The following is a 15,344-nucleotide window of genomic DNA, read 5'->3' on the forward strand; positions in this document are numbered from 1 at the left end:
TTGTCAAGTGAAAAAGAGAGTTCTATTTTTGTACCTAGATCAAATTCTCTGCTTACATAATCAAGAATGTTTAAACATAAAACCCCAAATAATTTAGTTAGTGGGAGGTAAGGGTTTTAATTCCTTAACTTTTATTTATAGAAGTTTTGTTCAAGTCCTAAATCCCAGGAGTTGGATAATGTGATTAAAACTGATATAATGGTTAAAAGAAATAAAGATGAGCAAGATGTTTATTTTATATTGGCATGGTAACTCTAATTTTCATACACTGTCTTTTTTATTTGAGTTCCATACTGACTATGTTCCATATTGATGATTCAATGGGGAAGCCAAAATCTTAGGGGCCAAATTCCTCCATGCAAGATGAGGAACTAGGTTAGGAGGACACAAAAGGGTTGACAGTCATAGAAATTGGAAAAGGAGGAAAAAGTTAGTAGATATTAGTTCTAATTAAAATTTAAAAAATTATTTCATTTGAACAAAATAAATTTTAGATACTGTGCTTAATATTAATGTGGGATAATTATAGTATAGTTTTGTACATTTTAATATTAACATCTACAAAATGAAAGTAAGGAACGTTTTGTTAACATTGGGCCATTAATTTATTACTTTATGAAACTAGGATATGTATTAAAAGTTCTCACCTGTTATGCCATGAAAGCATGAAAGAAACTAAATGTTGAATATTTACAAATGCAGTAATTTTTTTTCTCAACATAAACAAATCAGAGAATAGCTTACACTGAATCCATGCCCTTACACTGAAGGAGGAAAAAAGAAATAAAGCTCACAGGTAGAACTGTTTTTAGTTTTTTAGGTTACAAAACAGCATTAAGAAGAATAAAATTAATCAAGAAAGGTTTGATGTTAAAACAATTCTAAACATTTAAAGTCAAGTTTATGATCAATAGCCAATTAAAATTTTTATTACATAAAAAGATTTAAAAATTTGTAATTTAATGTCTAAAAATTGATAATCTTTTATATATTACACATATATGGACATGTTTCACACATAGAAATATATGACACGTTTCATACACAAGATAGTATTTTTAAGAAAATACACATGTACAAGATAAAAATAAGGATGAATAAAGTTTATTACATTTGAACAACCATTTTAATTGACTTTGCACTGAAAAAAATACACATTTTGTATACCTTTCACTGGACAGACTATCAGGAGGTACATCTTCAGGTTTTCTGTCCATTTCCTTTTCTTTCAATGTCTCTTCCTCAATTTCCCTTTGGTTTTCATTTTCATTCTGTTTAAGTTTGTGCAACGGCAGAGAGGACAAGACAGAAAGAAAACCTGTCATCTTAAAAACAGCATATCATTCTTCTATACTGGTATGATGTGAAACAGAAAGTGCTTGAAATAATATTTAACTACAATTTATCAAGAGATCAGCAGTATCAAAAAAAAGGATAAAACATTCAAGTGTAGAGATGAAAAATGTTTTAATGGCTTCAAACTAATATACTCTATATAGTGTGACAATAAGGGTTGTCAATAAAGGTTGCTCCTTGGTACAACAGTTTCTCCTACAGCAATGCCAGATTCAAATTATCTTAAACAGAAAGCAAGGCATTTTGACTCCACCTACCTTACATCTAAGTGATCACCAATATGTTAAGCTTAGTAACTATAAAAATACGTCTCCCACCAACAATAAAGACAAACAAATCCTACTTCATTGTTGATCTACTGTTCTTAAATGCACCAAAGTCAATACTATGTGTGTTTGCATACTGCTGCTGCGCAGCTCATAACACAGCTTCTCTCTTCCAGCTAAAGACAGCTGCTTTAGTGCTTCCAACTCTTTTAAAAGCACCCTTTCTCTTTCTGAAACCAGGTTTTCATTATTTAATGAGGATCTCTAAATAAGAAAAAAAGTCATGGAAGAATATTGATTGCGATAGAGGTAAAAAGCAGAAACATCAAGCAGATTTCTTTTAACCCCTTGGGACCAAGAGACCTTGATTTTACCTTATGATTCATATTTCATTATTAGGGATTAAAAGGCACATATGAAGTTCAATGCAAAATTTCCAACTTTAGAAAAAAAGTTATTTAAACTTTAATATTCAAGAATTTGTATAGTTAGAGTAATATTTTCTCTGTCAATTTTTGCATTGAAATTTTAGAAGAATAAATTCACAAAATGCAATGAAGAAAAGCAAAACTGATTTTTCAAATGATATATTTTATTCTCAAATATCAATTTCCCTATTATTTTATATTTAAAAAATACATGTTTTAGTTTTCAAAATTAAATTCAATAAATTTGTTTTCATAAGAACTTTCATGTAAATATGTCTTGCTTTTCTGCAATAATTTTGTGAGTATATTTTATATAGCATTTGACAAGAATATAGCTCCCAAATACCATGAGATATTTAAATTTAGAAAAGAATGTTATATAAATTTGAATTTCTCTAATCAACAAGAGATGTGTCCTTGGAGAGAGTTCTAGAAACAGATTACTTCAGAAAATTTCCATTCATGATTAAAAAGATGGATTAAAGATAGATATAGATAAACCTTGGAGATGGTAATTGGTAGACTCACAGAACTATAAATGAACATAGAAAAAGTGAATGACAGCAACTGTATACTCAAGTACCTCAGTATAATATTTCCAAAACTCTCAAAGTGCTTTAGCTATGTATGGTCAACAGAATTTTTAAATTTATATTGTAGTCACATTTCCAGTGCCTGAAAGGCAGTTAAATAAAATGATAATGCACATTATATCAGCTGAGTTAGGTGTGCCTAATAAGGTCTAAAGTTGATCCCAGGAACTTCCTGATGTTAAGTATTTGTAATTTATTTGTATCTAGGAAACATAATTTTGACTTAAAAAAAAGCCACATAAAAAATACCATTATTTCAATTGAGGAGAAAAGAGACTCTAAAGTTCCATACCTGGGCTAACTGTCTATTAAGTATCTTAATCTCTTCTTGTAGCTGCTCCATGTGTCTCATGTGTGCCTGCCTCAACAGTTCTGTGGCCTGTTGATGTTCTTCATACTGTCGTACAAGTTCTTGACTCATATCTTCCAACTGTTCTTCATTTGACATCATTTGTCTAGAAGCATCCATGCTTGATGTCAACATCTTACCATGAATCTTTGATGGGAAAAAACACAAGCAAAAAACTCAATCATAACATATTTTGTGGCAATTAGTCAGCATTGATACTTGAACTGTATATGAAAACAATTCTATTAACAACATAAAGCATATGAGTTTTAGTTTTATTATTAAACAAAAGCATAAATCACTTTTTAAAAAAATTTTTTTTAGTTGTAGATGAACATAATACCTTTTTTCATTTATTTTATGTGGTGCTGAGGATCAAACCTAGTGCCTCACCCATTCAAGGCAAGCACTCTACCACTGAGCCACAACCCCAGCCCATAAATCACTTTTTTTTAAAAAAGTATTTTTCTTATTTATAATTCCAAAACAACATGAAATTACTTTATTACCACCATATATGTTATTTTCCAAAAGGAAACAGCTACTTACCAGATAGTTTAGCTAAAATCTAATTCTAACAGAGAAAAACAAAATACTCAAGATTCTTTATCCACCCCCTCCAACCTCCACCCCATCCACTTTTTTTCCCACCCATACTAGAGATTGATCCCAGGGCCTCACACATGCTGGGCAAGTGCTCTACCACCAAGCTACATCTCCAGCCCCTTCTCTTAATGAAGTTATAACTCCTTTATATCTCTTGATATTTTATAATGGGGAAATAATATAAACAACAACAATACACACACACACACACACACACACACACACACACAAAGTTTATAGGGCCAGGGTCGTGCCTCAGTAGTAAAGCGCTTGCCTAGCATGCATGAGGCACTGGGTTCAATCCTGGGAATCACATAAAAATAAACAAATAAAATAAAGGTATTATGTCCATATACAACTAGAAAAATATTTTTAAAAATTAAGTTCACAAAATAGAAGGAATTTTGCCTATTTAATTTTTATTCATTGGTCATCACAGTATTATAGAAAACTGCTTATTCAAAGAAAAACTATAATAAATTTTATTTGGAAATAAATGCTTTACATTTATGAGTTTCTCACACTCATGACAAGTCAATAGGTTCTAAGAATACTTCAATCCCTTAAAATACTAATTAAAATCAGTCTGCCTTGAACAGCAACAGCTAAATTAGTATTCATAAACATTTCACAAGTTTTGCATTACATAAAAAGCTGACAGTTTTATTTGAATACTCCTCTGAACAAGATATATCTATTGTGAACACATAAAATAAATTTGAAATTCAGATAATTTTAAAAGAAGTAGAATTTATTGTTTTCTAATAAAGACTGCAATTCATTGGGGTAACAGATCCTCAACTAACAAAAAAAAAGAATTAGTATATAGATAATAAGATACTTTGAATTGTCTTCTTGAATTCATAGCAATTTCCTTTTATGTTCTTACATTTAATTGAGCAAATCATTTGGCCACAGGTATTACCTAGTTATAATATAATTAGTCTTCAATTAGTTTAAATAAAATTAACACAGGTATAATTTACAATGAGAACTTAACATGTACTGTGTCCATAAGACAACCAAGAATACTATGACCTGACTTATTTTATACTTCACACCAATATTGTTTCACTTAATCAAATACCTTATAATTAATAAAATACATTAAAGTCAAGACTGGACTTCATACTTTCATTCTCTATTAATCAGCATTATTGCTACTGTTTTAAACTGAAGACATTATTATAAGTTTTTCTCTTTTGTATTCAAAGAAGCATACTTACAGATTCGCTAGCTATAAATGTTTTGTCTTTGGAGAAAACTTCTTCTGAAATAATTATTTGGTGGACCTCTGATTCTACTATATCATCAAGATGATCACTGTTTGGTAATAGAACTTCTCCATCTTCTCCTAACTCTTTACTAAGTGACTTAAATTCTTCTTTAAATTTCATGTCCAATGCATCAGAGGTCTGAAGATCAATTTGATCCTGAGATAATTTCATTTCATTAAAATAATGTTTTTCATTTTGCTGACAGAAAGTAAGTGCTTGTTTTGATGACATAATATTTTCTTTTCCCTTTGATAGTCTAGATAGTTCAGTTTGTTGAGCAAATGCAACGCTCATTGACACAATGACCTAAAGAAATGAATCAAACAAACAAAAAAGGATTAGATTTATAAATACCAGCTGGATTTAAAAAGTGGGTCATTACTCAAAATTATATGAATTAGAAAAAAGCCTGGCGTCATACTTTTAAAAATAAAAATAAATCCTCTGATAAAGTGATACAGAGATAGGCTATTTTTCAATAAATTTAACATCAAAGTGTTTTACTGCCTGCCTTTTAAAATAAAACAAGCAAAACTTTTCTAACTATAACACCAATAAATACTCAGTACAAAAATAAAAAAAAAATAAAAGTCTTTATATTTCTTCCTTCCAAGAAAATTCACTTGGCCATGAGTGATAATGTTCTGTGACAATCTTCCATCAGTATCTGTAGTTATTATCTAACATTACAATAATTTATCAGGGTAATACAACTACTTTTTCTCTTCATAACTTTTCCCTCATTTTTAGAATACCAAACTCCTTCACAAGGTAAGTATTTACATTGTAACACATACATAAAAACTTGTGGCATTCTGAAAAATTGTAATTGCAATTCTATATCAAGAAAAAAATGTTCTTTTCAATGAAAAGCACCACAAAACATTCTATGAAGCAGCAATTATAGTTGATGCTGTTACACAACTGTTTGATGGACTATATATGAAACTTACAAATAAAAAAAAGTACATACCATCAACAAAACCCATGCTTTTTTTTGACAGTTCAAAGATCAAGAAAATCTACAAACCAAGAAAATCTTACAGATAAACTATAAACTTACCTTAGCTATTTCTTCTTCTAATCTTTCTTGGTATTGTTTTTCCAACAATTTAACCATATTTGTTTCTTGTTTCATTCCACATTCATTAGAAAACTAAATTAAAGGGTGAAATATGACAATTTACACTGATTTTATACCATTAATTTTAAGGATGTACTCAATATTCCAAAAATATCACTATTTTTGGACACTTTCAAATAAAAAAATTTCAGTTATCTTTTAACTAAAAACATTTAATCTAATAATCCTACGAAATAATTACACTTACTATAAACTTAAAGATGCAAAGAAAGAAATGTAAATACATATCTGTAATTATTAGCATAAATTCTAGGGTGGGTTAAGGATACTTAAATATAATTAATAAGACATATGTATAAATGTATATTTATTTTAAGTAAAATGTTAACAAGTGGCTATGTTTGATAATGAAATCATGAGCAAATTTTCTTCTTGGTATTTATTAAAAGAACACAATTTTCCACATAAAAATTATTTTTATCAATTAAAAAAATAAATCTTCTTTTAGAAATGTAGATATACTGTCAACATGAAAGTATTTGTTTTTTTACCAATTATCTGAATTTCATCCAACAGACATTTAATAAGGGATGAGTGTGCCTCATATCTCTTCTTAATATCCAGAATGAGAAAGGGCAATAGTCAGTGATTTTAATTTTTACTAGAATTTAGAATTATTGAGTGAAGATGAAGATGCAGTTGGGGGTTTGAAAAAAGTTTTGAATAATACAATGTTGAGGACAGGCAAAGAGTGGTTCAGTGGCAAGCACAGTAAAAAAAGCATTTTTCTATCATTACTTCTGTTGGAAGATGGCCTGATCCATTATTCCAGCCCTAGCACCTTGGATTTTAGGGAATCCTATACACCATTCTGAAGATACCCTCTGCTTCCATAAGGGGAAGAAAAGACTATGTTGGCCATGGTACTGAAGCTGATTTGTTACACAGTTCATAAAGAAATGTTACAAAGAAAAAATTTAAACTGTAACAGGGGAGGAAAATTCTCAAATTTAACTTTCTCTGTGTTTTTCCTATGCTATAAAAATATTTCTATAGACATTCTGGATCTTTTACATAAGGTATTATCCTCATGCTTTATGCTTAATCTTAGCCAATATTTACTACATAATTACAAAACTGAAGACATAAAATTGATAGTAAGAAAAAGAATCAGTGTACATAACTGTTTAAAAATGAAGATTAAAAAAACATACCTCTATTGCATGATCAATATTCTCTTGTAGACAACTTCCAGGATGTACTACTGATTTCTGTACATCAGATTCTTTAATTACCACTGAATCAACAGAGAAGCTAAATATAAATAAAAAAAGTATAAAAAATTAGTGTTGTGTGTTTTATTCAAAGTTTCTACCATGCATAACGTGTACTGAGGCAGTGGGGAGACAAAAATGATAGTTCCCCCAGGGTTACAAGTATTGTAACTTAAAACATTTTTGACTAAGTTTTCCATTTAAAAGTAACAATGAATATTATGTCAGTATAAATGTATGATAAAAAATTTATTATGTAAAAAAACATTTTTAGTAAGTCTTTTAAAAATAACATCTTAGATATGCTTATATAGCAACAGTGTACATAATATAATATGCTATATACACTGATAATACACACTACTTATATACCTAAGATATATGATACATATTATTCATATTACATGGATATCTAAATTACACAGACACAAAACATATAATAATATAGAATAGATTATATTGGATTAAATATATTAAAAGAGCCAGGTACAGTGGTGCGTGCTTGCAACTCCAGAAATTTGGGAGGTTGAGGCAGGGGGATCAAAAATTCAGGATGAGCCTTAGCAATTTAGTGAGACTCTCTTTCAAAAAAAAAAGGGGGGGGGGTTGGAAATGCAGGAAGATGGCTGAATAAAGTATTTGCTTCCCTGACAGATCTGTGGAGTGAACCAAGAAAAGCAAAAAGGTCACTTTTTTCAACAAGATGGGTGAATGGTCCAGAACTAGGAAGGACTTAACTGGAATTTAATACTGGATACTTAAAACATATCATGGACTCAAGAGATCTTGTATAATAAAATAAGGGGGAAAGATCCCCAGGCTCCAGAGCTGTAAAATAGCTGGAAATACAAACCAGAATAATCCCTATGTGAATGTAGTAAAGCAATAAAGGAACCCCCATTCCTAGGAAAACAGAGGTGTTTTGCAGTATGGAGAGCTTAAGAGCTCAGAGATACTGCTCAAAAAACAACAAACAAACAAAAAAAAAAAACCCAGTAAGCTGTGCTGCACAGCATCTGTGTACAGGAGGGAAGCCACCAGCTTTCTTGGCGGCATGCATGGAGGACAGCAGAAAGAACCCTTGTGAAGCAATGGCTGGGGGGCCTGTAGCTAGGTGAGTCAATTATTGGCAGATCGAAATCTGGCCCCAAAAATGTGCAAGGCAAACCCATGCTGTGTGATAGAGAGTGTTCCAAAGTGACCAGGAGAAAATCAAGCATGGAGGGACATTTACACAGGAGAATACTGATCAAGGAAACCCACCTGGCTTTCCCCTCCCCATCCAATCAGCTGCTTGCAGTACTGGCTGGAAGAGAAGTGCCTGACTGTGAATTTGAAAGGACAGGCAAAGGAAGAGATCAAGTTTGGAGACCAAATGATGACCAGGGTTCATGGGGTCTGCAGGCAAAGTAGTGGGATAAGAACAGATTCCTACATCACATGTGTAGAACCTAAGGGAGATTCCCGAGGTACAGTCTTCCAATGTGGACAGACAATTGCTGAGCCTTGGAGGTGTGATGACTTAAAATCTTCAGACCAATAGGCACACAGTGAAGAGATTGGAACGTACCTAAGCCTACACCTTGGCTCTAGTAGTTCCGCTTCCAGGACTAACACTCTCACCCTAGCAACCCTAACTACCCTGAGGGTAGAGCTAGCATCAAATTCCAGACAACATACCTAACTGCTCAGAAGAGAAGCTGAGAAACTTGAACTGCAATGGAAAAAAGTGTTCAATTTTTCATCCAGATTCCTTTTTTTTTCTTTTCTCACTTGTCTACCATTTTTGAAAGCAAGTATTTTTCATGGATCATTTTATTGAGGACTGGGATATCTGAATAGTACATTACAGTTTTGTTGTTTATTTTTTTCTTTTAAAAATTATATATATATATATATATATATATATATATATATATATATATATACATTTTCCCCTCTCATTTATCTGTTTCATTGGATTCTCTTTCTCACTTTTCTCTTGCTAACACCCAACCTCTATTAAGTCCTCCCTTCATTCTTCCTATAATTTTTTAACTTCTATCTTTTCTGATCCTTTCTCATACACATCACACCCTACATGACTTTTGTTCTCTCTTTGTCCACCAATGGAAACTGTAAACTTTTTTTGCAAACTTACTGTTTATATTGTAGATAATAATTGAACACATCATTTCAGTTTAATGGAACAAAACTGTGGATGCCTTAATAGGAGCTATTTGGTTTAAGGCTGTATATTGTTTGTATTGGGTGCAGTTATTATTTGTCTCTTCCTTAAAGGTGAGGTACTAGAAATCTTCAGGGACACTATGAATCTACAGGGTAGAAACTGTACTGCCTGAAATCCACACTGCTAGAAGGACAGACATAAGAACAACATGAGAAAACAATGGATCAAAGTGGCCCAAACAAACCAAGATGATCTAATAATTAAACCCATAGACAACACAGTAAAAGAAATGTAGAAAAGGAATTTAGAAAGTACATATTAGACTGACCTGGTACATAAAGAATGATATAGGGAATAAAATCAGAGATAAATTTGAGGATGTAAAAGATCATTGCAGAGGCAGAGATTCTCAGAAAATGACAACAACAACAACAACAACAACCCCAGAAATCCTCAAAATGAAACAATCAATAAACCAATTAAAAATTCAATGGAAGATAGAACCTTGGGCAATGAAGACAAAATATATAATTTTGAAAATAAAGTTGACTACACAGGGAAGATGGTAAGAAACCATGAACAGAACTTCCAAGAATAATGAAATAACAAGAAAAGACCAAATTAAGATTTATCGGGATAGGTGAAGGCATAGAGATACAAACCAAAGGAATGCCCAGTTTTTCAATGAAATAATATGAAAAAGTTTCCAAAATCTGAAGAATGAAATGGAAAATCAAATACAAGAGGACCTCAAATGTACAAGATCACAACAGACCCACATCAAGACACATCATAAAGAAAAAGGTCAAATATAGAAAATAAGGATTGAATTTTAAAGGCTATGAGAGAAAAAATATCAAATTATATATAGAGGGAAACTAATTAGGATCTCAGGTGATTTTTCAACCCAGACCCTCAAAGCCAGGAGGTCCTGGAATAATATATACCTAGTTCTGAAGAATATGGATGCCAACCAAGAATTTTATATCTAATAAAATAAAACTTCAGATTTAAAGATGAAATAAAAACCTTCCATAATAAACAAAAATTAAAAGAATTCATAACTAGAAAATCTGTGGTATAAAACATTTTCAACAAAATATTCCATGAAGATGGAAAAAAAAGTCAAAATCAACAAAGGGAGGAGCCATACAAAAGGAATAATCAATCAAAGGAGAAATTAATTCAAAGTAAAAAGTACAAATAAACTAAAATGACTGGGAACACAAATCATATCTCAAAAATAATGTTAATGGTCTAAACTAATAAACCCAAAAGACATAGATTGGCAGATTGGATTAAAAAACAAAACCCAAAAATCTGTTGTCTCCAAGAGACTCACCTCATAAGCAAAGACATCCACAGAGTAAAAATGAAAGGATGGGAAAAAACATCTCACTCACATGGATTGAGTAAACAAACGGGTTTCTATCCCCATGTCAGATAAAATGTACTTCAAGCCAAAAGTTAATCAGAAGGGACAAAGAAGACATTTCATACTGCTTAAGGGAATTATACATCAACAAGACATAATACGTTAAAGATTTATGCCCCAAACAATGGAGCATCTACATATATCAAACAAACCCTGCCTCAATTTCAAGAATTAAATAGACCATAATACAATAATACTGAGTGACTTTAACAAACCTTTCTCACTACTGGATAGATCGTCAAAAAAAAACTAAACAAAAAAACTATAGAACTTAATAATATAGTCAATAATTTGTACTTTAGAGACATATAAAGAGTATTATATCCATCAACGAATACATGTTCTTCTCAGCAGCACACAGACTCTTCTCTAAAATATGCCACAAAGCAACAATTATGAAATAAAAAAAGAGATTATACCCTGCATTCTATCAGATCATAATGGAATGAAATTAGAAATCATTGATACAATCAAAAATAAAAACTCCAACACCTAGAGACTAAATAATATGCTATTGACTAACCAATGGATATAAGAAGAAGAAGTCAGGGATGAAATTTTTAAAATACTTACCAGAGATAAATGAGAACTGATACAACTTGTCAAAATCTCTGGGACACTATTAAGCTAAATTCATTAAAAGAATGGAAAGTCAATGAGTATATGACCTAACATAAGATCTCAAAGCCCTAGAAAAAGAAAAACAAATCAACACCAAAAGTAATAGAAGACAGGAAATAATTAAAATCAGAGCTGAAATAAATGAAATTGAAATAATTGGAACAATTAAAAAATTAACAAAACAAAAAGTTGTGTCTTTGAAAAAATAAATAAAATTGATAAACTCAATCATGCTAATGAAGACAGAAAACTCAAATCACTAAAATTCATAATCACAAAAAATATTACAACAAATACTGTTGAAATACAGTAGAGAATCAGAAGCTATTTTGAAAATGTATACTCCAATACAAATGAAAAATTTAAGGACATCAACAAATTTCTAGAGACAAATGAGCTAACCAAATGGAATTAGGAGGACATACACAATTTAAACATATCAATTTCAAGCAATAAAATAGAAGAAGTCATCAAAAGCCAACCATTTAAGTAACGCTCAGGACAAAACAGATTCTTACCCAGTTCTACAACACCTTTGACGAATTAACACCAATAAGCCTCAAACTATTTCATGAAACAGAAAAGGAGGGAACTCTTCCAAACTCATTCTATGAAGCTAGTATCACCTGATATCAAAATCAGACAAAGACACATCAAGGAAAGATAACTTCAGACCAGTATCCCTAATGAACATAGATGCAAAAATTCTGTATACAATTCTGGCAACTCATATATAAAAACATTAAAAATATAGTTGTTATGGTTTGGTTGTGAGGTATCCCCCAAAAGTTCACATAAGACAATGCAAGAATATTCAGAAGAGAAATGACTAACCTAATCAGTGAATTAATCCCCTGATAGGAATTAAATGAAGTGGCAGGGTATGGCTGGAGGAGATGGGGATTGGGGGGATGGCTATGGAGTATACATTTTTTATCTGGAGAGTGGAGTCTCTATATGGGGTATATATTTTGAATCTGGAGAGTGAAGTCTCTGTCTCTGTTTCCTGATCACTATGTGAACTCCTTCCCTCTGTTACACTCTTCTTCCAGATGTTCTGCCTTACCTCAAAGCCCAAGGGATGGAGCTGGCCTTCTATGGACTAAGATGTCTAAACACCATGAGCCCTCAAATAACACCATGAGCCCTTTTCCTCTCTTAAAATTGTTCTGGTCAGATCTTTTAGTAACAGAAACAAAAAAGCTGACTAAAACAATAGTGCATCATATTCAAGTGGGATTCAAGGTTGGTTCAACATACAGAAATAAATAAATGTAATTCATCACATCAATAGACTTCAAGAAGAATCATATGATCATTTCAATTGGAGCACAAAAAGCATTTGACAAAATAAAGCACCCTTTCATGTTTAAAACACTAGAAAAACTAGGGATAGTAGAAACAAATCTCAACACTGTAAAAGCTATACATGCTAAACCCAAGACCAAAATCATTCTAAATGGAGAAAACTGAAGGCATTCCATCTACGAACTGTAGAAAGACAAGAATACCTTTTTTTTTTTTTTTTTTTTTTTACCACTTGTATTCGATATAATCCTGGAAAATAGCCAGGGCAAGTAGACAGAAGAAAGAAATTAAAGGGATACAAATAGAAAAAGAACTCAAATTATTACTATTTGCTGACAATATGATTCTATATTTAGAAGACCTAAAAAATCCACCAGAAATCTTCTAGAATTAATGAATGAAATTCAGCAAAGTAGCAGGATATAAAATTAACAACCATACATCAAATGCATTCCTATATATCAGTGATAAAGCCACTGAAAAAGAAATTAGAAAAACTACCCCATTCACAATAGCGTCAAAAAATAAAATAGAATATTTGGAATCAATCTAACAAAAGAGGTGAAAGACCTCTACAGTGAAAACTACAGAACATTAAAGAAAAAAATTGAAGACCTTAGAAGATGGAAATATCTCCCATGTTCTTGGATAGGCAGAATTAACATTGTCAAAATGGCCATACTACCAAAAGCATTATATAGATTTAATGCAATTCCTATTAAAATTCCAATGACATTCTTTGTAGAACTAGAAAAAGCAATCATGAAATTCATTTGGAAAAAAGAGACCCAGAATAGCCAAAGCAATCCTTAGGAAGAAAAGTGAAGCAAGAGGCATCATAATACCAGAACTTAAATTATACTACAGAGCCATAACAGCAACAACAAAAAACAATGGGATGACACTGGCACCAAAACAGACACATAGACCAATGATACAGAATAGAAGACATAGAGACAAACCCATATAAATACAGTTATCTCATACTAGACAAAGGTGACAAAAATACTCACTGGAGAAAAGATAGCCTATTCAACAAATGGTGCTGGGAAAACTGAAAATCCACATGAAGCAAAATGAAATTAAACCTCTATCTCTAATCTTGCACAAAATTCAATTCAAAGTGCATCAAGGATTTAGGCACTAGAACAGAGACCATGCATTTAACAGAAGAAAAAGTAGGTCCTAACTCTACCATCTCAGCTTAGGAACTGACCTCCTTAACAAGATTTCTAGAGCACGAGAACTATAAGCAAGAATCAATAAAAAGATTCAAACTAAAATGGTTCTTCACATCAAACAATCAATAACGTGAAGAGAGTGCCTACAGAATGGGAGAAAACCTTTACCACACATACACCTCAGAGCATTAACCCCCAGGATATATAAAAAACTCAAGAAACTTAACACCAGGTGCTGGGGTTGTGGCTCAGTGGTAGAGTGCTTGCCTGGCATGTGTGAGGGACCTAGGGTTTGATTCTCAGCACCACATATAAATAAATTTTAAAAATAAAGATTCATCAACAACTAAAAAAAAAATAAATAAAAAACAATAAAAACACCAGAAAAACAAACCAATCAATAAATGGGCTAAGGAACTGAACAGACACTTCACAAGACATACAATCGATCAACAAATATGTGAAAATACATTCAACATCTCTAGCAATTAGAGAAATGCAAATCAAAACTACAATGAGATTCTATCTCACTCCAGTTAGAATGGCAACTATCAAGAATATGAGCAACAGGCCTAGGGACATAGCTCAGTTGGTAGACTGCTTGCCTCACATGCCCAAGGCCCTAGTTCAATACTCAGCACCACAAAAAAAGAAAAAGAAAAAATATGCAACAATAAATGTTGGCAAGCATGTGGGGGTAAAGGTACACTCATACATTGCTGGTGGGACTGCAAATTGATGCAACTACTATAGAAAGCAGCATGGAGATTCCGAAGAAAACGTGGAATGGAACCACCATTTGACCCAGTTATCCCACTCCTAGGTTTATACTCAAAGGGCTTTAAATCAGCATAATACAGTGATGCAGCCACTTCATGTTTATAGCAGCTAAATTCACAATAGCTAAACTACAGAACCAACCCAGGTGTCCTTCAACAGATGAATGGATAAAGAAAGTGTGATATATATCTTCCCAATGGAGTATTACTCAGCCTTAAATAAGAATGAAATTATGGCATTTGGTGGCAAATGGATGGACCTGGAGAATATCATGCTAAGCTAAATAAGCCAATCCCAAAGAACCAAAGACTGAATATTTTGTCTGATATGCAGATACTAATTCACAATGGGGTGGGGGGGTAGGGAAGAATAAACATATTTTGGATTAGACAAAGGGCAATGAGGGGAGGGGAGGGTTATGAGGGAAGAAAGGATAGTAGAATGAATCAGATATTATTACCCTAGGTACATATATGATTACATCACATATTCTACATCATGCACAACCAAAGAATGAGAAGTTATAATTCATTTATGTATGATATGTCAAAATGCATCCTACTGTCTTAGATAACTAGTTAGAAGAAAAAAAAATTGTTAGAACTAAAAAAAAATA

At 32.0% G+C, this 15,344-nt stretch overlaps 1 protein-coding gene across 1 annotated transcript in view; it reads right to left on the reverse strand.

Annotated features, from left to right (window-relative positions):
- The window catches only part of LOC143385830 (A-kinase anchor protein 9-like), a 108,014-nt gene that overhangs the window by 29,663 nt on the left and 63,007 nt on the right, over window positions 1–15,344 (reverse strand). Inside the window, 6 exon segments of the mRNA XM_077107906.1 lie at window positions 1,168–1,271; window positions 1,743–1,886; window positions 2,936–3,139; window positions 4,825–5,181; window positions 5,939–6,031; window positions 7,174–7,273. Coding sequence (XP_076964021.1) covers window positions 1,168–1,271; window positions 1,743–1,886; window positions 2,936–3,139; window positions 4,825–5,181; window positions 5,939–6,031; window positions 7,174–7,273 — 1,002 coding nt within the window.

Source organism: Callospermophilus lateralis (genome assembly GCF_048772815.1).
Source record: "Callospermophilus lateralis isolate mCalLat2 chromosome 11 unlocalized genomic scaffold, mCalLat2.hap1 SUPER_11_unloc_3, whole genome shotgun sequence".
Lineage (NCBI taxonomy): Eukaryota > Metazoa > Chordata > Mammalia > Rodentia > Sciuridae > Callospermophilus > Callospermophilus lateralis.